The 22405-nt window shown below is 34.2% G+C and overlaps 2 protein-coding genes across 2 annotated transcripts in view; both read right to left on the bottom strand.

The window, feature by feature from the left end:
• Nucleotides 1-7626, bottom strand: part of LOC134850944 (centrosomal protein of 164 kDa-like) — a 556693-nt gene extending 549067 nt beyond the window's left edge. Inside the window, exon 1 of the mRNA XM_063866773.1 lies at nucleotides 7613-7626. The gene's annotated coding sequence lies outside the window, so the exon portion shown is untranslated. The remainder of the gene's footprint in view (nucleotides 1-7612) is intronic.
• An 11097-nt stretch (nucleotides 7627-18723) lies between these two features.
• On the bottom strand, nucleotides 18724-19774 carry LOC134851916 (ankyrin repeat domain-containing protein 13C-like). Its single transcript, XM_063868192.1, has 3 exons — nucleotides 19756-19774; nucleotides 19457-19557; nucleotides 18724-19041 (listed from the first exon to the last, which is right to left on the bottom strand). The coding sequence occupies exons 1-3, from the start codon at nucleotides 19772-19774 to the stop codon at nucleotides 18724-18726; spliced, it is 438 nt and encodes a 145-aa protein (XP_063724262.1).
• Between the last annotated feature and the right edge of the window lie 2631 nt (nucleotides 19775-22405).

Consider the following 22405-nt stretch of genomic DNA (forward strand, 5'->3'; position numbering starts at 1 on the left):
AAAATTATTTATTTTTAAAAGATCTGACTGAAGAGAACTGACTTGCTGCTTACTGAGCAAAATGAAACACTGAAGATTTCAGGCCAGTCCTTTTGCTCATAAGCATAAAACGGCGGCTGATTCAATCTTAAATTATTCAGGTTTCACCTGCTCCTTTGTTCTCCCTTTTTAATAAGGGAATTTTCAACTAGTTTTTATTTGATTTTTTCAAATCAAATATCTTCAATTTATTAGTCCCCTTTGATAAAAACCGCAGCCTTCAGTTTGTCTTAATAAAAATTCATATTATTCTCTCTGATGCATCATATTGCAGGTGCACCTCTGCTAAATCAAAGCAAGGAGAATTTCAGTGCAGCCGGCAAGACTGCTAAATATTTATCCAGTTTGTTTCAAGTTAAGTTAAAAGGGACGTATTAATAATCGCCGCCCTTTTAAAATATTGAGCATGAAAAAATGAGAAAAGTTGGACAAGTATTTAAAAAGGAGTGGATTTTCGCAACAAGATTTTATAGTCCTAATAAGAGTAAATCAGTCAATATCTGATTTAGTGAAAAGAGGCTTTAATTTAAATGGCACGCTCCAATTTAGAATTGGGTCGTTAAATAAACAATTAAGACAATGGTCTTTTGTGTGTGTGTAGTATTTCGCAATACTACAACTCACCCCTTTTTTTAGAAAATTAAGCTGTTCGATTCTTACAGTTACCATGGTGAAAATTTAAACACTTTAATGGTTAAATACTATAGTTATAAAATTTAAAGAGAACATCAAACGAAAAAGTTATAAAGATAAGTTAGGTTTTATCTGGAGCTTCCTTCCGGATTCAAGCTCCACATTGTACGATCTGAGGATCGCTATCTTCCTCTGTGAAGCCTCAAGTTTTTGTTGCAACTTCACGATTTTCTGCTTTTTAATTTTGTTTTTGATTCGTAGTCTGCTCATTTCATCCGTAAGTTGTTGAATGTCGTCCTGCTCTTCCTGTCTGTTTTTTACATGCTTCGGAAAATCAGTTTTTCCCTCAAACGGGATGGTGACTTGCGTGCCTCCTGCCTTGAGGATGTAGCCGTGTTCCTCCCTCTTCTTTAATTTCCAGAAGTTGTTTTCGTTCTTTATAACCACTTCTGGCTGAGTTATGAAGTCGATAGGCATCATCGCCTTTTCCATTGTCGTTGAGTTGGCGACTTCAATGAACGATGGCAGTTTCCATCTGTTATAATTTTCCTTTATTGAGTACTTTAAACTCGTTATATATTTTGGATTTTCCGTATCCAACTTGGTTTCTCTGCACTTCTGCAGTTCCAATCTTTGGGTTAAACTAGGAAAATTGCGAGGGTTCTTTTTTAACCCGTCGTCCATTGACAAAAATTGAACTGCTACCGGTTTCCGATGTTTCTTCCTGAGAGGCAGCTTTCTTTTAAACTACTCTGGTGCTGGGTCAGCATTTTGACAGTTCCAATTCAAAATTGGGTCATATTCCGCTTTGCTAACCATCAATGTAAGATAAGTAAATATTCAAAATCCACTTTGGACAATGAAGGACAAAGTGTAAAATTGTATGTATATAAAAGGTGGAAAATATAATCTTGTGGTTTCACACAAACCCACCACGGAAAACAAATGAAGAAAGACGATCATGGTGTTTATTAACCACAGGAATACAAATCAAGAAAGACGATCATGGTGTTTATTAACCACAGGAATAAAGCATTTTCCGACACTGAGTTAAGCTCAGATATTAAACTTATGTAGTTAAAGCAAAAATGGAAATTTGGGCATTAATTAACCCCTAATCTTAAATGTATGTCCACCTGGTTGTCATAACCAGCAATTTTTGTTACATTTTTTGATAGAAAATAGAAAAGATTTGAATTAGAATCAAATCAAAATGAAATATCGTAGAAAAGGAAAATTAAACAGACAATTTGCAAACTGTATAATTTTCAAAAAGATAAGTTTTTTAGTTTCTCTTTGGTTTTAATCCTCTGCATCAGTCCATGTTCACATCTTTAGTACAGAAAGTCATCCTGAACTTTATGATGCAAAAATTTAACGTAAACAATCTTAAAGATGATGCGGTCCAATTTTCAAAGTGTTGCTTCTAAAAATTTGTTGTTTTTAAGGGTTTAAATGCCTGCATGTTGTGGATTTTGAACTACCGAATTGATATTTTGGCCAAATTGTGAGGAGCGAATCATAAGAGTCTCAAAGGCTGCATACAGCCACCAACAAGCATTTGCGTTGTTGAAAGATTATGGTACCATAATTTTAAAAAGGCTACATGAAGCCACCAACAAATGCTGGCATAAATCTGCGGCGGGTCGGGTCGAAAAACGTTGTTCGCCCATTTTATGATAAAGATTTTTGATGAAAATTTTACTCAATGTGTTGAGAAAAAAGGAGGTGATGTTTCCCTTTTTGATGAATTTCTTCTAGTTTGCATTTTGTAATTTTAAAACTACAAAGATAATAATTATTGTCATCGATCCCTACTTGGGCCCTAAGAGGAATCCGATGGTGCAAATTAACTTCGCAGAATGGGTTTGTTACAATTTTACATTGGCTAGTTCTTTTATCAAAGGTTTCACTCTATTAATTCTCGTTATTGTACGTAGGGTAATTTGTCATTCCCTTAAGTGTAATACTGAATTTTCAGTTAATAAAACCGCCTAAAAGGAAATTATTATAGACTCGTAAAACTGTGATATTTTAAACTCCTGGCCTTTTGCAATTTTTTTTGCAAATATGTTGTAGTCGAAAAACTTTTTTGTCTGAGCCATTGGGTTCCGATTCCTCTATCTTTATTTGATTTTGAGGATGGTCCAAAATTGTTAGCGTACTTGACTGTTTTCGATCTCGGTTAAGAATTAAATCCGTGTTCATGCTTTTTGGCATATCCTTTTGGGTGTCATACAGAACCGCTATTCATTGTAGTACATTTATAGGATAATACTCGTAATCTTTTTTTTTAGTAAGATTAAATTAGATTTACTGATCAGTATACAAAACGTTAGGTAAATTTCACAAAGTTAAAGCGTTATAAAATCTTTAATGAAAACTTCACATTTATAAATATTTTAAAGCAGGATGAAATGGGTTTATTTTATTTTTATGTTTTCAAACGTTTGGCCTATTACACCTTTGTTTATATCTACTTTTGATTCTCTGGAATTTTTCAGTACGATAGGCATTGACTTAATTTCATTCCTACAGTAAGTGCTTTTTGCATTAATGCCTTTTTGTTCTAAGGACTTATCAATTCTAAACGATGTTCCTACTTTGAAAACTACGCCTGCTGGAGAAATTGAAATTACGCGGGACGATTTTGGTGCAATAGTTATATTTTTTATCAAGAAGTACATTTTGATAAAAGCTTAGATATGGATAACTTTTGCTTCTTATAGTACTAATAGGAACTCTTACATCTGGGTATTTTTTTAGTTCTAAGTTTAAATTCGGAAAGTTAATTGATTTAAAGTTGTAAGAAATGAAATCCATTCCTAATATATTTAGATCGCATCCGTTCTCGGCTGAAATCCATGCTTTGATTTTTACCGGATTATCAGTGTTTGTACCAAAAGTTGATTCAAAATTAGTATAACCTATAAGTTTAATTTTTTCTCCATTCACAGCAACTGTGTTTGATCTAAATTTATTAAGCTGCAGAGGCTGTATTTTACAATATTGTTCATAACTGTCAAAATTAATAAGCGAACATGTTGCTCCAGTGTCTAGTAGAAATTGGGTTTCCAGACCGTTATTTTTATTTTTGTCTCCGACGGGATGTTGGTATAAGTTAATATATAATTGTATTTTTGGTTCAGACGGAGACTGATCTAGTTTAAATTAACAAGTTCACACTCATTATCGGTATAGTCTCCTGGAATGTCATCATCACTAAAGTTGTGGATCTGGTAAGGTGAATGATAATCGTTATTTTCGTTGAAGTGTTTCTTACTGTTCGACCTGTCACGCGATTGAGAATTTTCATTGAAGTTTGACAAGTGCCTGAACTCTTTCTGAGAGTTTATGTCATTGAAATTGTTGTCTAATCTTGACCTACTCTTGCTATAGTGATGGTGACTTCTGTTTGAATTCTCTCTTAATTGAAGCGAGTTATAATTTTGCTCCTGTTGATCGTTATATTTAAAGCAATGGCTTATCGTGTGGCCTGACATGCAACACCAGTTGCAAAACATTGGGTTGTTTTGTTTGCTTCTATGCTCATGTGGATTATAAGCTGCGTTTATTTTATGATCCTTCATTAGTCCTGTTAACTCTTTAAGTTGATTCTTTATTCCCTCTATTTCCAATTTATTTTCTATGCTACTGGATGCTGTTCCGATAAATTCACTACTTATTGCAAAACTTAAGTCTTTTGTAGCAATATGATCTTTTAATTGTTGCCAAGTTGCGGGTGGATTCTCAATTAGGAATTGATGCGCCTTTTGTTTTAAGCCTGGCGGGCTTAAGCCGCGTACAAAGAAATCCATTTTCTTTGCTGTTCTTTGATCATCATTAAAAGTTGGATTAGGCCATCCATGGTCTACTGCAGTGCTTAATCTATGTATGTAGCTTTTAATGAATTCATCAGGTTGTCTTTTTATGTTTTCTGCTTCTATTCGTCTCCTATATTTATCCTTATCATCAGTGAATCTATCTATGAATTGATCTCTTATATCATTCCAAGGTAAGTTTGCTGCTAATCCCTGATACCATTGAGCGGCTGGACCTCTTAATATTGAACCAAATAAGGCTCTTTGTCTGTTATCATATGCGTCTTGTTCGTCACCTGCGTCTCCTGGTCTAGTGCCTAGGGAAAATGCTATCTTTTTCTCTACTATATCAAGAAAATCTCTTGCATCTTCATTCGGATCTAAGCCGGTAAACTTTTCGAGAGCTAAATCTGGGTATGCTACTACGTTTGCCATCTTTGTTTAATTCACTCAATGTTTTGTTAACAATATATAAAGGGTTTGGATGTGTTGTGTACTGATCAATTGTTCGGACTGAAATAATTGTATTTAAGTTACAATGAAGTTTGCTGGGTTCAATGAATACGAATTTTTGTTAGATAGATCAATAGTGCTATGGGGCTGATTAAGCTTTTTTAAGATGGAAGTTATCTCTGGGGTATTGCGGCTGGAAAGAATGGTTAATTCGTGAATATTTATGTGTGGGTGTTTGGACAAAATTGTGATTTGATCTTTTTGGATATTGGTGATATACCAAATAATTTTTGTGGATTTATTTTTCAATTTTAGTTTTAAATTAAATGCTGTTGTATTTACTTGATAAAAGTTGGTCATAGCATTTTACATCCTTTTAGGGACATAAATATTTATCTAGGGAATGATAAACAATATAAAAAATATTTTTTCTTATGAACTTGTTATTATTTTTAATTTTTGTTAAGGAAAATTTTGTGTTTTTAATTAAAAATGATTAAAATGCAAGTAGTTTTGTGCTTGGGTATATTATGATATCAGAAAGCAATTGGGAGTGAAGCAATTAATCGCTCTTCCGGTATACAAATTATGTTATTTGGTATTTTTATTTGCTGAAGAATTGTGTCAATTTCTGGAGTATATCGACGAAAGAAGACGTATAATTCGTGTTTATCTTCGTTAGGGTGTTTAGCTAATATACTAATATGATTTTTTTCAGTGTTAGTGATATACCATATGATGTTAAAGACTTTATTTCCTAATTTGAGCTTTAAATTTATTGTACTGACGTCAATTTTAAAATGTGTTGACATTAATTTCACGATGTTTGTTTTCTTTTTCTTAAGCCAAGTTGTACTATTTGATTAGTATGTCTTAGAGTAATGAAAACCTCTTAGGAATTTTTGAATATTAACAAAGGTTATCAATAATAAGATAAGGAAACAAAAATTTTCTTTGGAAAAAAAAAATTTTCTAAAATTTTTTCTAAGTTTTTCAAGTTTTTTATTTGCTGATTCCTTAACTGAAACCTAAAACTTTGTTCAAGTGAAGTTTTGTTGATGCTGTGGTATGGTTAACAATATAACTATATGCCTTTATTGGTTATTATTGGTTCAAAACTTAATTTTTTTGTTAAAAATTATAGAAAATTTTTTGACTGAAACGATAATCTGAAACCTGAAACTATGGTAGCTGAAGTTGAGTTTTTTTAATCTTAAAATTTTCTATACGCTTTATTATATCTGGTTTTCGCTTTATCTTGCAAAAAAATTCGAGAAAACCGAATCTTTTGATATCTTAAACATAGTTTTTGAAAACTCAAACCTGAAACTCTTAAACTCTCTCAAACTCGGTGCAGGAAAATAAAAAGTTGGTTTTTGATAGCTGGTCTAGTGTAAATTGGAATTTTGAACAGGTTTGTAACTTCAAAATCAAAAATTTGTTTGCGGAAACCTAAGTTTTTGCGGCTGAAACTATGATTTCTAGAACTGAAACTATGGTTTGACCACTTGGTTTTAGAGTTTTGAGATTGAAAATTTAGGTTGGTCTCTCTAATATATTTCTATTCCAGCAATAAAATTGCCAAAAAGATGAAAATTTTAGCTTAAAACCACGATTTTAGTTTTCTGAAACTATAAGTTTGAGGGCTCAAACTAACACCTTCTAGAAGTTTTTTGAGTTTAAAAATTTATTAGTGCATTAAAGATTCTTATTATCTTTCAATATTTCACAAAAATTTTTCTCGGGAAGCAAGATTTTTGGTTCTGAAACCAAAAAACACCAATTCTGAAACGTACGTTTCAGCCTTAGGAACCAAAATTTAAAATTGGTTTGGTGGGTTTTAACACCGCTAGTTTTCTCTAGAAAGTCAAAATTCGGCGTTCGGAGCTCAATTTTGAGACCAAAAACTCAATTTTTGTGTTCTGAAACCTGAAACTAACAAAAACGTACCATTTAAGACCAGGTTTTTGACTTATGGTATCCAAATTTGGGTTTGACTAGTTCAACTTTTGCTGTTTTACCCGAATCCGTTTACAGAAACTTGAAATTTTGACCGGAAACTATACTTATTTTAACTGAAACGTTTGGACCTATAACTGAAACCTAGACTGAAACCAAAAATTTTGGCTGGTAAAAATCAATTTTTTAGTGCTTATGCTATCATATGAAACCTATTTTATCAATATAAAGTGGATGTGTCAGTGTTTTAAACTTAGTTTTTGTTGTGAAACCTGATATTTTTGTGCTGAAATTAAAACTTGGTGTTTGGTGTTATGTGGTTAACGTTTAAGATTTGTTTTAGTGCGTAATCTTATTGTTAATTAGGTGTATATTTAAACTGTGTCAAAAAAAACTGATGATTTATCAAAAAACACTCAAATCCGTTCCTTCCTTTTTGGTTTTTGTTATTTTCTTCCTTAGTTTCAGTAATTGGTAGCTTTACTGATGGATGATTTAGGTTTAAGTTACGTTAAGGTGGTTAGAATTAAAATGAGTTTAAGAAAATTTGAGGATAAGCCTCGAGAATTGATGAAGGATTAGGATAAATAGCAACAAGCGTGGATGGTTTGAGATAATGTGATGAAGAATTCAATTTATCATACAATTTAGGGTACTCTTAGATTGCACATATGACCACTTAACCCCCTCGAAAAAATAAATGAAGATATTTAATAAGTTTTTAAGCACTTTAGTTTAATACAGAATTTTGTTAATTTTAGTGATGATAACTTTAAACTGAAGTTTCGGCAAAACTTTAGTGGATTACTGGACAAAACGGGTATATCTTACTAGCGGACTTAGGCAGAGAACGATTCTTTCAGAAATTTTATATATTATTATAATAATAGATAATAGTTAAGTTCATGAGCTAATGTCAGTTAGAAAGCCGTCTAATAGACCTCGAGATGGAGGGATATCGTGGGCGACTGCTAGCGCAGGGGATGCATTTTGCAAGAACCCTACCAGGAATATCTGTCAAGTAGAAGACAATGAAATTGTGTTTCTATCGAAAGATACCCATTGTCTCAGGCTTTTTGAGGTTGAAAACTAATCTGACAAATACTCACAGATCCTAATAATATTATTTTTTTTGAATTTTAAAAGCTGTTTCTAGTTTGTTGGAAAAAAAAATTCTTAAGGAGTAGTTCTCTGCTGCGGTCGCACCAGTTTTACTAAGCGCTCATTGCTGGTTGAATGCTTAGTAATTTTATCCTAAATTATAAGTCTCACCTTAGATCGTCAAATTGTCTTGACAAAAAGTAGAGTAGAAACAATAGTTAGAAAAGGTATGAATTAATTAGTTGGTTAGATACAGAGCACTGGGTTATTAGATTATATAAATGAATCGAACAGCTTAAAGAAATATACCTATGAGGGGAGGTTGAGCTAATCTTATTTTGTTCATCAATATTTTATCTTCTTACTAAGGTCGGTGGCTGATTAGTATGTATGGTTGCCCTTGATGTTTGTCCAAGTCAGCACTTCTGGTTGGGTCGTCTGAATCGTCTTGCCGTAGTCTTTTGGGTACTTGTAGTCCAGACTTCCTCGGGTGTGGTTATCTCGAGTATCTCGATTTATAATTTTTTGAACTTAAAATGAGAATTTATTCTCTTTTTATAAGTGAAAAGGGCTAGATTAATTTTATTGTTAGGGCAGAAAAGAAAAATTATTTATTTTTAAAAGATCTGACTGAAGAGAACTGACTTGCTGCTTACTGAGCAAAATGAAACACTGAAGATTTCAGGCCAGTCCTTTTGCTCATAAGCATAAACCGGCGGCTGATTCAATCTTTAATTATTCAGGTTTCACCTGCTCCTTTGTTCTCCCTTTTTAATAAGGGAATTTTCAACTAGTTTTTATTTGATTTTTTCGAATCAAATATCTTCAACTTATTAGTCCCCTTTGATAAAAACCGCAGCCTTCAGTTTGTCTTATTAAAAATTCATATTACTCTCTCTGATGCATCATATTGCAGGTGCACCTCTGCTTAATCAAAGCAAGGAGAATTTCAGTGCAGCCGGCAAGACTGCTAAATATTTATCCAGTTTGTTTCAAGTTAAGTTAAAAGGGACGTATTAATAATCGCCGCCCTTTTAAAATATTGAGCATGAAAAAATGAGAAAAATTGGACAAGTATTTAAAAAGGAGTGGATTTTCGCAACAAGATTTTATAGTCCTAATAAGAGTAAATCAGTCAATATCTGATTTAGTGAAAAGAGGCTTTAATTGAAATGGCACGCTCCAATTTAGAATTGGGTCGTTAAATAAACAATTAAGACAATGGTCTTTTGTGTGTGTGTAGTATTTCGCAATACTACACTGTCAAAATTCTTCTCAGTCAGAAAAACTCCTCGGTCGAACTCTGTCGAAACGATTTTTTCCTCGGTCGAACACAGTCGAATCGAACTGTTTTTTCTCGGTCGAAATTTTTTTTCGGTCAAAAAACTCTTTCGTCGAACTCGGTCGAAATGTTCTTCCTGGTTGAACAAGGTCGAAAAATATACAGCTTGGGTCGAGTCGGACGAAACATATCGAGCCTTAGTCGAGACGGTCGAAACATACCATTTTTTGGTCGAGTCGGTCGAGACATAAATCGCAAACCTCGACCCGGGTAAGAGCCCATCTTACGATATTTCAAAAACTATTGTTAACTCTAACGTTAGAAAAAAGCTAATTTTTGAGGTTTTGTCAATTTGACTTAAGAAAAGAAACACCCAATAATGTTTTCATTGTTTTCGTGTTTTTTTTTGTTGCAACAATGGTTGTAATATCAGCATTCGCTGCCAACCGCGAATCTACGAGCTTTTCTTGCTTCCTTTTAATAACGCAATAATATTTACCCCAGTCGATCAAAGAAGGTTATCTTGCAAGATCTTGCAAGAGTCTAGCAAATGAGGGTTATCTTGGACGATCTTTTAAAAAGGTGCATCGTATTTAAAACACTTTTCCAAGATAGCAACCCTTGATAGACCAAAGCATAGATTGAGCAGCGAACCTGTCCGTCCATCTCTCTGGCGGGGAGATTGACGAAGAAGAAGACGCCACTGTCCTTGTACCACTGACACACGTCCCCCGAGTGCCAGCAGTGCAGCGCCTTCTCCCGGTAGCACCGGTTGTTGTTCGCCTGACTCATCCCTTATTCCCAGATGACGTCACTCTTCAGAACAATGACAACTCGCGTCTTCGCTGATGACTCACAAAACTGATGATGCGCCTGACCTCTTCCGATAATACTGATGACGATAACGGGATTATGGTCACTAGCACTTTCAAAGATTGCCCCACCACGGCACATTGGCTGCTTCGTAATTGAGGTTGATTGAATGGACCTAGGATTATAAAAGAGAAGCACTTCATTTCAACCAAAGAGTTCACAAAATTTTTCGCCGCTCAAACATTTCATGGTACAATTTTGTTCTTCCGACTACGACGTGGGAATGATCTTTTAATTTCTATTTATCAATTTTTAGGCTAAATCATGTACTACAGAGAGGCGACAATATTAGAATTCTTTGTCAAATTTTTTAGGTAGAAAAAAGTTCATTTCGCTTTTCCGAACCATTCCAAAACATTGAAAAGACCCTATTCAACCAAAAAAAGCACTTGGTAGATTTTGAACAAAAAATTGCGTGTTTTTGGCGCACGCTTTCCCTCTCAAAATGGTAAATAGCCGAATTTAGAAAACTTTTTGACGAGTTCGGCCAGAACCTGATGCCAAAAAAGTTTATCGAAAGTGGCCGACTCGGACACTTTCTTTAATCATGAAACTGATTGGCCGGGCTTTTGATTAGCAGGGCTTTTGATAATGAAATAAAACCTAAGTGCGATTTCTGGTAATCCTATTTTTTGATGTTCTCGATTTAACAATGCTATTAACGAAATTTTTGAGCCGTGAAAGTTAGGATATCTGAAAATTCTAAGCCCACTGTTCTATGTGAAAGACCACTCCAAGTTCTCTAGCAGTCGGTCTATCACGACAAAACGAAACAAAAAAACAAGTGAAAACAAAACCTTACCTGTAAGACAAAGAAAAATAAATTTTGCCTCATATAAATAAACTCTCGTTTTCCTTCTGGGTAAAAGTCACAGTAGCCAAAAGATGAAGGCTCGATTTTCTTTAAACTACACGTTGCTACCTTATTTACTATAACTTATCGTGGAAGGGAAATCCACTACTAAGTGGCTCCGATTAAATTGCCTTCTGATTTACCTTTCTAGATTGTAGATAACTGGGTTATCAGCAGACTAGGAAAACACCGCTTCACAGGAAGCAGATTTTTCACAAAGCCGAAATTTCTTCTGGTCTATGAAGAAAACTAAAAGTTATGACTGCTCCTCGTGACAATTATCTCAACAATTATACCGTAAAACGACATGAACTATAAAATACGCAAATAATTGTACTAAAAAATCTCGATTTCCAATGTACAAGCCATATCTTCACTTTTTCAATTAAGTTCAATTCAATTAAATTCAAGATTGGTGAAAATTTGAAAAAATTAACGACTGAGGCAAATCTAATCTCAAAGTCAGTTGAAATCAAAGTTAAAATATTCCCTGTAAAAATAATAAACGACAATTTAAAAAATGCAAAAAAGGACCGTTCAAACTGATCTGCTCAAATTACTCAATTTTAAAAAAATCTTTTGGTCTACTTTTTGAACCCTTCCATTACCATCAAAACTGAGATGCAGTTCCCAAGCATGGCGAATATTGATGAAAATGTGAAAGCTTCCTGGCGTATCAGACAATTAAACCGCTAAGTCGTTTTGATAGACATGGGTGGTGTCAGCTACTAAATTGGGATCTCCAACTACTTCCTCTATGGTACCTATTTTGTGCGGATTAACCAATAACCTTTTGCAATAGGGGAGGGGGTAGATAAAAAGATTAAAAGAATTTCCATAAAGCCTCGTTTTTAACTTTATCCTCAAAAATTTCACCGTGTCCGATAGCTAACTCAATCAACAAAAAAAGGATGACAAGGCATTGAAAATTTTTCATCAATACTTATAAGCAGGGGCGGATCTAGGATTTTCTCGAGGGGGGGATTTTCAAAAAATTTTCGAAAATTTTGACGACCTTTTTTTTTTTAGGTGGACCAAATTGATTTTTCGAGCTCTCCCAAAGCATTGTTTTGCCCCTATTTTGGCAAAATTTTCAGCGCCGCAGGCAAATTTTTGAAAAACAGTCAAAAAAGTCGTTTTTGGTCTTTTTTTGGAAAAAGTTGACAAAAAAATCGCGTTTTTTTGGCGCGCGCTCCCCCTCAAAAAATAGTTAATATTGGCGCCGAAGGCGCCCTTAGAAAAATTTTAGAATCGGTAGGCCAAAAATGGAGTTATTAAAAAGTATCAAAGTGGGGACCCTTTGGGTCGGCAGGGGGTCGAATCCCTGAGGGGGGGGGGGCGTCCCCCCTTCCTAAATCCGCCCCTGCTTATAAGCATTTTCAAAATGTTGAAGGCATGGACTTCAAGTACAAACAATATTTTCCAATGATTAGCTCAAAAAAACTTACAGGCGGTTTCTCATTAGCGGGAACTGGTCTATTAGCATGTGGGTTGATTAGCATGCCCATAGAAAAATAGGTAATTGAAAGATTTGCTATTTCAAGTTTAATTTGCTCATTTTTGTTTGTTTTTAAACAGCGCGCACTTAGCCGAATTTTAGTTGGGCGAAAGTAGAGGAAGTTTTAATTCCCCTCAAAAACAAAGTGGTTTTTGAAATAATTGAAATTTAGATTTCATCTGAAAGCACACTCAGTAAAGCAATTAACGCATGCTATTAGGCACACATACTAATCGCTACGCCCCCGCATTTTGCCAATTTGAACTGATTAACGCGCGGCTGACTTCAAAGAATAAAGAATAAAGAAACAAACAAGCCCTGAAAGTTCTGACTGCCCCTCAATCATATAAGAACCGTCTTTATTATAGAATAGATTGAAAAACAATCAAGTTTGAAAGTTTTGGAGTCGATAGACATAAATACGACCAATTAGCTTGCGTCAATTTAATTTGTACTGGTTTTGTTAAAAATTCAAAGTGCGCACAATTCTTCCAAGTGCACATAAACTTTCATAAGCCAAATCGGCCATTTTCAAACCCTCAGGACTTTACAAAAAACAATCGGAAAAGAGTCAAAAACTATTATCCTATACTTGGCCTCAATTTTTTTTCAACAAATATATAAAGTTCCAACTTTCGAAGAAAAGGGAATATTTCAGCTTGTAGTTTTCTGTATTCAGTCAACTTTCGGCGATCGAAGTAATAGCTTTTAACAAAAACATCAAAAAAATTTTTAGACTTGAACTCAAGGAGTCGGTATCATCAATTGGTATGAAAAATTGTTCTTTAAAAATAAATTTTCAGTCACGCAAAGTTAATTCAACAGAAAAAAAACCGAACCAAGCATGAACAAGGCTGCCCGTATATCAGGAAAAAGCATTGAAATTTCTGGCTGCCCTCTAAATGCCTCAAACAGTTATGAAATAAAACAAGACTGCACGTATCAGGGCGAAGCCCTGAATGTTCCGACTGCCTTTTAAGTTTTATGGAGCAGTAATAACTTAAAATAATTAAATGTAATAAAACAAAATGAAAAATTTTTTTTCTAAAATTTGAAATTTTTGTAAAAATCATCCCCCCACACGCCATAAAAAGTATTAAAGGATAGATTTTGCTCTTTGTAATAAATCAATTATGGCAAATAAGCTTCTTTCAACCAACTTGGAACGATTTCTTAGACGGATTAAATCTCCGCTTACGCGTTAATAGCGCGAATTATATCGCGCGTTAATTGTCCCAAATTGGTCAAAATGGCCAAAATAGCAATCTTTAAACCCTCATAACTTCACAAAAAATGATCACAGGTGAAATATCTTTTCAAATTTAAGCTCAAGACAACAATACCTTTTGAATGATATAAAAAAAATTCCGTCAAAAATGGCTAGTTAAAAAGTCGAAATTTGTCTGAAGAAAAAAAAACCCACCCTTAGCACAAATATTCCGTTACTTTCGTATCGAAAGTCGGAACAATAACATTGCTACTTTGGCAACTTTTAAGCCCACTGAAGAAATAATAATTCACGCGATAATTTTTCCTACATCTGAATTGCGACAGTTGATCGTATCACTGAAAAGTACACATTTTGTTAAAATTTATAATGAGGCCGGCGAAATTTATCTGAACAAAAATTAACCCAAAAAAATATACACTCTTTACTTTCTTTGAATATCGGAATAGCAACACACAATCAAACAGATTGAAAAACAATTACTTTCAGGTCAACACACTTACTTTTTTTCTCATAAAAACTGAGACTGCGCGGGAGTTCGAAGTTTTTGCAAAAAGTTCTTTTTGACAAGGTTGATAGTGTTGAGGAACAAGAAATAAAAAGATGGGGCGGATCAAAGTCACATCCTCTCTCCTGGAAAGATTTTTAGGGGGATGGGGGTTAACAAAAGTTGTTGCCAGTAAATTTGACTGAGCCATTTTATTTCAAATTAAACATTGGGCATGAAAGTCCTAAATAGATCTAGTCAGACGGGAGGATGCTAACTTGACCAGATGAAACCCCAACTTTTAGAAAAACTCCAGCGAGGCAGTACTTGACTAGGTTTTAACGGGTACTTGTTTAAAAACTTTTGCATAATTCTATGCTTTGTGAACCCAAATTTCAAAAAAAAAACTCAACCAGTTTTTAACTATTTAAAAGGCGTTAAATGGTTGGGAATTTTTGCGTATTTTTCCCTTCGCCTTCGATGAGAGCCATATGTAAGGACATATAGAAACATATGTACAACTTTTTTCACGAAAACTTCTCGGGCCTGAATTTTTATTCTGAAAGTGTTTTCTCAGAAAACTTTCGAAAAAGGGTCTTTTGGGCTGCAAAAAGCAGCAAACGTATGGATTCTTAAAGAATTTATATCTTGCGAATAAGCAATCCAGTTTATAAATGTATAAAGTAGATAAAAAGAAGACAAAAGCGAAGTGACTATATCGTTAATTTTAAACATTTTTAAGTGCAACCTCAGTCATTAAAAAATTGAACTGTTTTTGCTATCATTTGTATTTAAGAAATTCAGCAGATTTTGTTTGCAAAACGTTGAAATATATAACAAAAAACCACAATAACAGAAAACAGCCGCAACAACAATGCGCTCTCAAGTTCAACATGATTACTCTTTTCGTTCTTAAGGATAAGTAGTAAATTAATAAAACAACACTATGAAAAAAAATTCATATGTTCTTTTAATTATTTTATTTCCCACACGCTATCTAAAAAGGCATTGTTTTAATATAACCAAATTTCCTGCTTCAGCTCAATTTGAACTGATTTTATTTGGCGCTTGCTTTATTTAAAAAAACCTTCGAGCAAAAAAATCAGTTATTTTCTTCCAAAATGAAAAAAAAGGAAGTTGAAAAACATCGAGATACAAAATATTGAAAAATCTAAAAATCGGGTTATTTTAAAATATAGAACTTTTTAATCTAACATAATTTATTTTCTCCGTTCTCAGAATTTTGTTGACACAAACATTAAAACAAGCAGTATTGACAGCATTTTTATCACACTAGTCGATCGAGTGTTGTCATCTTGTAAAAAGTTCGTACAGAGCTAAACCTTGCAAGATAACCAACATGCAAGAGTTTCGTTACTAAGAAAATTTCAAGTTCATGTTTTAAATGGAAACTAGCAGCAAAAAAAAAACAAAGTTAGCTTGAAAGTTTCAGGCTTCTTGAAATTATTAACTAGTTATTTTTAACTATATTGTAGTTCATAAACGCTTTTCCGTACCACTTTAGTCTATAAAATTTTAAGAGAGCTTTTGCTATCAGTTTTTTCAAGGAATTAAGAAGATACATTTTGAAAAAATTCTTGAGAAGTTCAGAAAAACAATATCAATTTTCCCATTAGTTTTTCCAGGACACCATTGGTTGCTGCTTAGAAACCTCATGAGTAGCGTAGCTTATTTCTATTACATGGAAATTATTGCAATTTTTTGCAGTTATATGACTGCTATTTCTCAATTTTTAACAATTTGCAATGGTTTTGTTTCTTCGTTTTGATTTCTAACTAAGGTGCTTGTTTCAAAACACGCTAGCACTGGGTAGTAAAAATATTTTTGAAATTTAATAATTTAATATAAAAAACTACTTTATAAGATTATATTACAGTCTTAAGATAAAGCTGACTGAAAAGTTAGATGAAAAAATCACGCAATTTTTTGCAAATTGTGCAAACAAGTCTTTATTTCCGCTGAATGCAAGAAAACAAACCTGAATAAATGAGTAAACACCCAAAATTTTCTGCAAAGAAAAAATTTGCAAAAGCTTTGTAACATTTTAAAAAGCGTTTTCAAAAGTATGTTTAGCATTTTCTCAGAGCAGTATGACTACCCGGGAGGATAAAGTGGTTTTATGTTCAGACCATGTGGAACAAACTTTAGCATGCTCAGACCGCTGGGACCACAATATGGTATGTTTAGACCATGTGGAACAAAAATGGCTTGGTTCAAATCGTGTGCTCTAAAGGAATCCGGTTTCAGACCGTGTGGACCTAAAGAATCCGGACTCAGACAGTGTAGATCCAAGAAACCCGGATTCCGACCATGTGGACCGAAGGAATCCAACTTCAGACCGTGTGGACCTAAAGAATCCGGACTCAGACAGTGTGGATCCAAGAAACCCGGATTCCGACTACGTGGACCGAAGGAATCTAACTTCAGACCGTGTGGACCAAAGGAATCCGGGTTCAGACTGTTTGGACTCGTCTCATCCTTTGGTACGCCAAACAGCAAAAAAAATGGCATTATGAAAATTTACAACTGTTTTAACTAACACCAACTGTTCAACTTTATGTTTCGATCTTGTTTTCGACTATATGGTTTGATTTTGTGCTCGTTTTTATATTTCGACTTTATGTTCCCCTTTATGTTTCGAAATTGCGTTTGACTTTGCGTTTCGACTTTGTGTTTGACTTTATGTATCGAGCGACTAAATTTTATGTTTCGACTTTGAGTTCGACTATAGGGCCTTCTCGACTATGGATTTTTGGTAAAACTCTGACATGTATTCGACCCGCATCGGTGGTCGAAACATAAATAGCAAACCTGACATGTGTTGGAACCGCCTGAGTGTTCATACGTATTTGACCCGTCTCGGTCAAAAAAATAATTGCAATGTTCACATTTTCAGACATATGTTCAGACTTTGCAGGCTTATGTTCAGACTTTGCAGACTTATGTTCAGACTTTGCAAACTTATGTTCAGACTTTGCAGATTTATGTTCAGGCTTTGCAGACTTATCTTCAGACTTTGCAGACTTATGGTCAGACTCTGCAAACTTATTTTTAGACTTTGCAGACTTTGACCTGCCTAGCGACTATGATTTTTTGGTCCCCACGCGCTGATCGATTCAGCCTTTTTAAGTCTGAACATAAAACCACGACCTCCGACCTCGACCCGGGTAGCAACACCGCTTGCAAATTCTTACAAAATACCCTCATCCTTATCAAGCGTTAATAATCGATGGTATTATAATTTTAGTTTCAGTCTTAATAAAACTGAGAAAAAAAATCAATTTTAATGAAATAAATCTCATATTTTGAAATCAGAATATAAACAACTGAAAAAAAAGTTAGTCGATGTAATCGCTTTTCAATACATATTTTTTTTGAAAAACTTATAATCAATTATAATTGATTATGAACGGTTATTTTGTATCCCTTTTTCTAAATCATGAAGTTTGCTCAACGAATCTATTATAATCTATTTTATTGCCTTTTGTTTGCCCATTTTGTTTTCGACCTTCTATCTGAATTGCTTATATGGCTCTTTTCCAGTCACCCCTTTGATTTTTTCTGAACTTCAATATATGGAAATCAAATTAAATTGACTTTTCTCAATTTAAACTGCCTTAAAACCTGTCAACGTGAACAAGTGGTAAAAGAGGCGCTTATATTTTATGCCTTTTGCAGACGTTGGCTTATGTGAAAAATGAGAAAACTGTTTTAGCAGTGTTCAAATCAAATCAAATTTGTGACCTTCTTTCAAATTTGTGACCTTGCTTCTTCTCGATTAGTGTGGTTTCATGATGCACAATTTAAAATTTTTTAACCACCAAATTATCAGCATTTTGCTTCAGCTTCTTGATTTATTTGGAAGAATTGTTTTTCACCTACCGCGAGAACCTTTCAAATAATATGAAGGGATCTCCGTGAAACTTTGGTTACGTGGTAAGACTTTGTGTTCAGTTGAGCCAAAGTGTGACAAAACATCTCATTCTACAGATTTTGTTTTCGACAGAATAGGTAAAGCATAATCCCTTGTAATTGATTTTTCTTGCGTGATAACATTTTGACAGAAAACGGTTTCAAGAGATTTTCGGAAAAGTTATTATCACTTATAATTGATTGTACTTTATCATAATGTCGCTAAAAATGTTATCATCATATTAGATTATAAACTGTTTAAACATCTAAATTTGGCGCTGATATTTAATTATAATTTTGATAAAAATAAAATAACAATTGAAATCTAATCGGTTAATTTCTTTTTTTACTGAGTGCCGGTAGCCATATCCTTGACCGACTATGACCGACAGTCCTACATCATTTTAAGGATCCTAGAACTAAACAATCTAATGCCTTGATACTGCAGTTTGTGATTAAGTAAAAACTTATTTTCGGTTACTTCTTACTAGCTTAGTTAGAACATCAAAAAATTCAATGGCATTTTCGGTAAACAAATCTCAATGAACAAAATTTTTTCTTTTTCACAGTTCTTCAACAAGTTCACAGCCCTCGGGTATTTTGAAAAAGTCCGGATCTTCCTCGACTTCTTTGGGCAGCCCCCATAGGAAATTATCCATCTTGATGTAAAACTTGGTTGTCGGAATCACCGGTAGTTCCAGGTACACTGGGAACCCTGGCGGAAACGGAACTGCCCGAGTGAAATATTCGGCCATGTCTTTGAGCAGTTTGCGCATTTCCTCCGAGTCCACTTTGAGGAAGTTGACGAGACTCTCGGCTGACACTGGGAAGGTATCAGTCATAGCTAAAGATCCTTTCAGTTGTTTCTCCCATGTTATGACCTGATGGAGGTCAAATCGAGTTCAAGGTCAATAAGACACCAAAATTTGAACCAACAATGACCGTTAACCGAAAACTGTTCATTTTTATAGTTGAAACGAATAAATTTAATTCCAAAATTCAACTTTGGGCGCTCATAATTTTAACCCTAGTCTTTAAAAACGTCAAAAAACGTAGATTTGATAATCTCCCCAACCTGTCGATGTTATACAGTATAGCTTCTGGTCAGATCGTTAGTTAAATGTTAGTTAAACAAAAACATGCTCTAATTTTTTGCTTTTTCAAAATTCAAGATTAACAAAATACTAACTTTTTTACTGGCTTGAATACTTTCTAAATATCTGGCGGTCGGATGTTAAAACAGTTCATATAAAAAAGATAAAAAATGTCTAATATAATAGCTTGAACTTGTGTGACCTTCATAGTTCGTCCGACATAGCACTTTCTGGCCATGTACTGTTCGAAAGAACCAGTCGCCTCTTTGGGGGGTTGCAGATTCTTCTCAGCCGACGTGAATCCTAATTTGAACCAGTTAATTAGTTATTTTCTTCGGCTCTTTTACTTTTATAAGTATATTTTAAAAAATCACAAAACAAACATTTGATATTTTCAATTAGATTTTTTTTTCGGATAGATATTTGAGCGCTATTATATCAGCATTTTTGGTACCTCATGGATGTCACCCCTCCTAAATGCTACTGCTTCTAGTGTTATACTGTCACTTATATTTTGCATCATTAAGTTTCACTCGCCTCAAAATCCAACAAAACTTTTCATCTTTTGTTAACGATTTCAACTTTTTTTCTTGTTTCGAATTCAATTAATTCACTGGCCTGAGCTCTTTTTCGATTTGTCCTTGAGTTCTTTGACCAACTCAGGGTCCAAGTGTTCATGTCTCTTGTGTACTGTCAACTTCACCCCTGCCCATTTGTACATTAAAGTATCGTACTGGCCTATCTGGAAAAACATACAATCATAATAATATTGATAGTATATGAATTAAAACCGCAAGGGCCATCTAATGTATTGATTAACACAGTAGAGGATTTAGGGGGAGCCTCTTCCCATCCCTCAGGGATTTGACTCCCTGACCACCCAAAGGGTCCATCCGTTGGCACTCCTATGCTTTTTGGCAGACCGGCCGTAAAATTGTTCTAAAGGTGCATAGACGCCCATGTAAACTAATTTTGAGGGGAGAACGTGCGCCGAAAAAACGCGCGATTTTTAGTAGGTTTCAGAAAGTGGCGCAATTGTAAGCAGTGCTAGCCAAAAATCAAGCAGTGACCCTTTAATGGCCTTCAATGTCTCATTCCACTCACTCACTTTTAAGAAAGAGTGCACTTTTAACAAGCCAATTGTTTTTCAGTGTAGAAAAATTTTGGTTTGAAATTTTTAATTTTTTAAACTAATTTCGAGCGAATAAAGCGAGCAAGCAGGCGTATAATTCGTTTTTTAAAAGAAAAAGGATAAGGCAATTCAACCCATGAAAAATTAAATTTGTTCTAAATAAAAATATTTTTGAAGTTTTTCAGCGCCATTTTGAGATTCAAAAAATTCAAAAAAAAATCTGTCAAAACTTTTTAAAAAATTTATTAATATTTTTTTCTTGTCAGTTTTTGACTAAACCTGTTGTTCATCTTGCCAATTCTACAAGGAATGTCGAATATGTTTAAATTTTAGGCTTTCCTTCAATCTTCTATCAAAACCCGCACAAAAAAGTCGACATTCAATTGAAAAAAAATGAATAGTTTTTTTTTTCAAGAATATGGTCAGAACAATCTGTGGTTTTTGGACAGCAACCGGCTATTCTTGTTTTAAAAAGATATTTTCTCATACATTTTTCCACGCACTAATATATGCCTTAGTAAAACATTGGGACCTGAATTAGCCCATTAACCTATTTCTAATGTCTCCGCTCGCATACATTGTCTCGCGTACTTAGCTTTTAAAAACAATAAGGAAAAAACTTGAAAGCTTACGCCAAAATTTTTTATAATTTTATTGCAGGTTTGCACCCTAACGCTCTTTCTTGATTCTTACATATATTTTTGCTTCAACAAACGTGCAACAATACTCACAGAGAGTTTTTCTTGGCCTTTTTAAGTCCATAGTGTATTCAATACCAAATATACAGTTTTAAACTATGCAAGGAAGAATCTCACAGTCTGCTCTTCAGACTGAACATGAACACTCAACCTCAGCTTTAATTTTTCTATGAAAATTACGAGTAAAAAAATTCAACAATTATTTTTTCCTCAAGTTCAAAGCGGCTTCAGTGTCAAGAATGGGATTAGCACGGCTTATTCGTGGACACTCCTCGTGCCTCTTTCCTTTGATTAAACGTGTAATCCCATATGTGAGGGGGTAAATTTTAATAAAAATGCAAGTATCACAGAATAGCCAAAACATCAAAATTGAACTTTGAAAAAAATAACAAAACTGATCGTATCAGGGCGAAGCCCTAGATGTTCCGACTGCCTTTTAAGGTATATTGAGTAGTAATAACACAAAAAATCATCCTCCCACACGCCATATAAAGTACAAAGTGATAGATTTCGTTCCTAGTAACAAACTTATTATGGCAAAAAGCTTTTTTCAATCGATTTTTAGGAGGGGTTAAATCTCCGCTGACGTGTTAATAGCGCGAAATATGTAGCGCGTTAATTGTCCCGAATTGGTCAAAATGGCAATCTTCAAACCACCTTAACTATACAAAAAATGATCACAGGTAAAAATATCTTTTCAAATTTGAGCTCAGGACAACAATAGCTTTCGAATGTTATAAAAAAATTCCGTCAGAAATTGCTAGTTAAAAAGTCGCAATTTGTCTGAAGAAAAAAAAACCACTCGAGCACAAATAGTCCGTTACTTTCGTTACGAAAGTCGGAACAATAACAGTTTTCCAACCAAAATATTATGAAGCGTTTTATTAAGGGGAAACTCGCCAACTGGTTATTTCAATTGAAGAGTTTGAAAAACTTCGATTGGGGTAGTTTCTGGGGTAGTTTCTGAGATGAGTGAAAACTTCAAAAAATGAGGAATTATACCAAGACCACAGCGGCTTAGTTACAAAAATTTGAGAGCAGCGGTTTATTCAAGGAAGGTCCATATAACCCGTTTTTCGGTTGGACATTCAACCCCAAAATTTGAAGAGAAATTTTCGAAAGCCAAACATTCGATATTTTTCAAGTCCATAACGTTTTTCAACAACTAGTAGGTCCAGAAAAATTGCCTGGGAGGTTTCCAGAAACTTGAGTCAACCGTTGTTTTTAGATCGGGTACAAGCAAACTATTAAAAATTGTACTTTCTTTCGCCCACAACGGTCCACAATGAAGCCACTGGTGAAAAAATGCTTACACTCTGTC

The sequence above is a fragment of the Symsagittifera roscoffensis genome, chromosome 7, assembly GCF_963678635.1.
Source record: "Symsagittifera roscoffensis chromosome 7, txSymRosc1.1, whole genome shotgun sequence".
Lineage (NCBI taxonomy): Eukaryota > Metazoa > Xenacoelomorpha > Acoela > Convolutidae > Symsagittifera > Symsagittifera roscoffensis.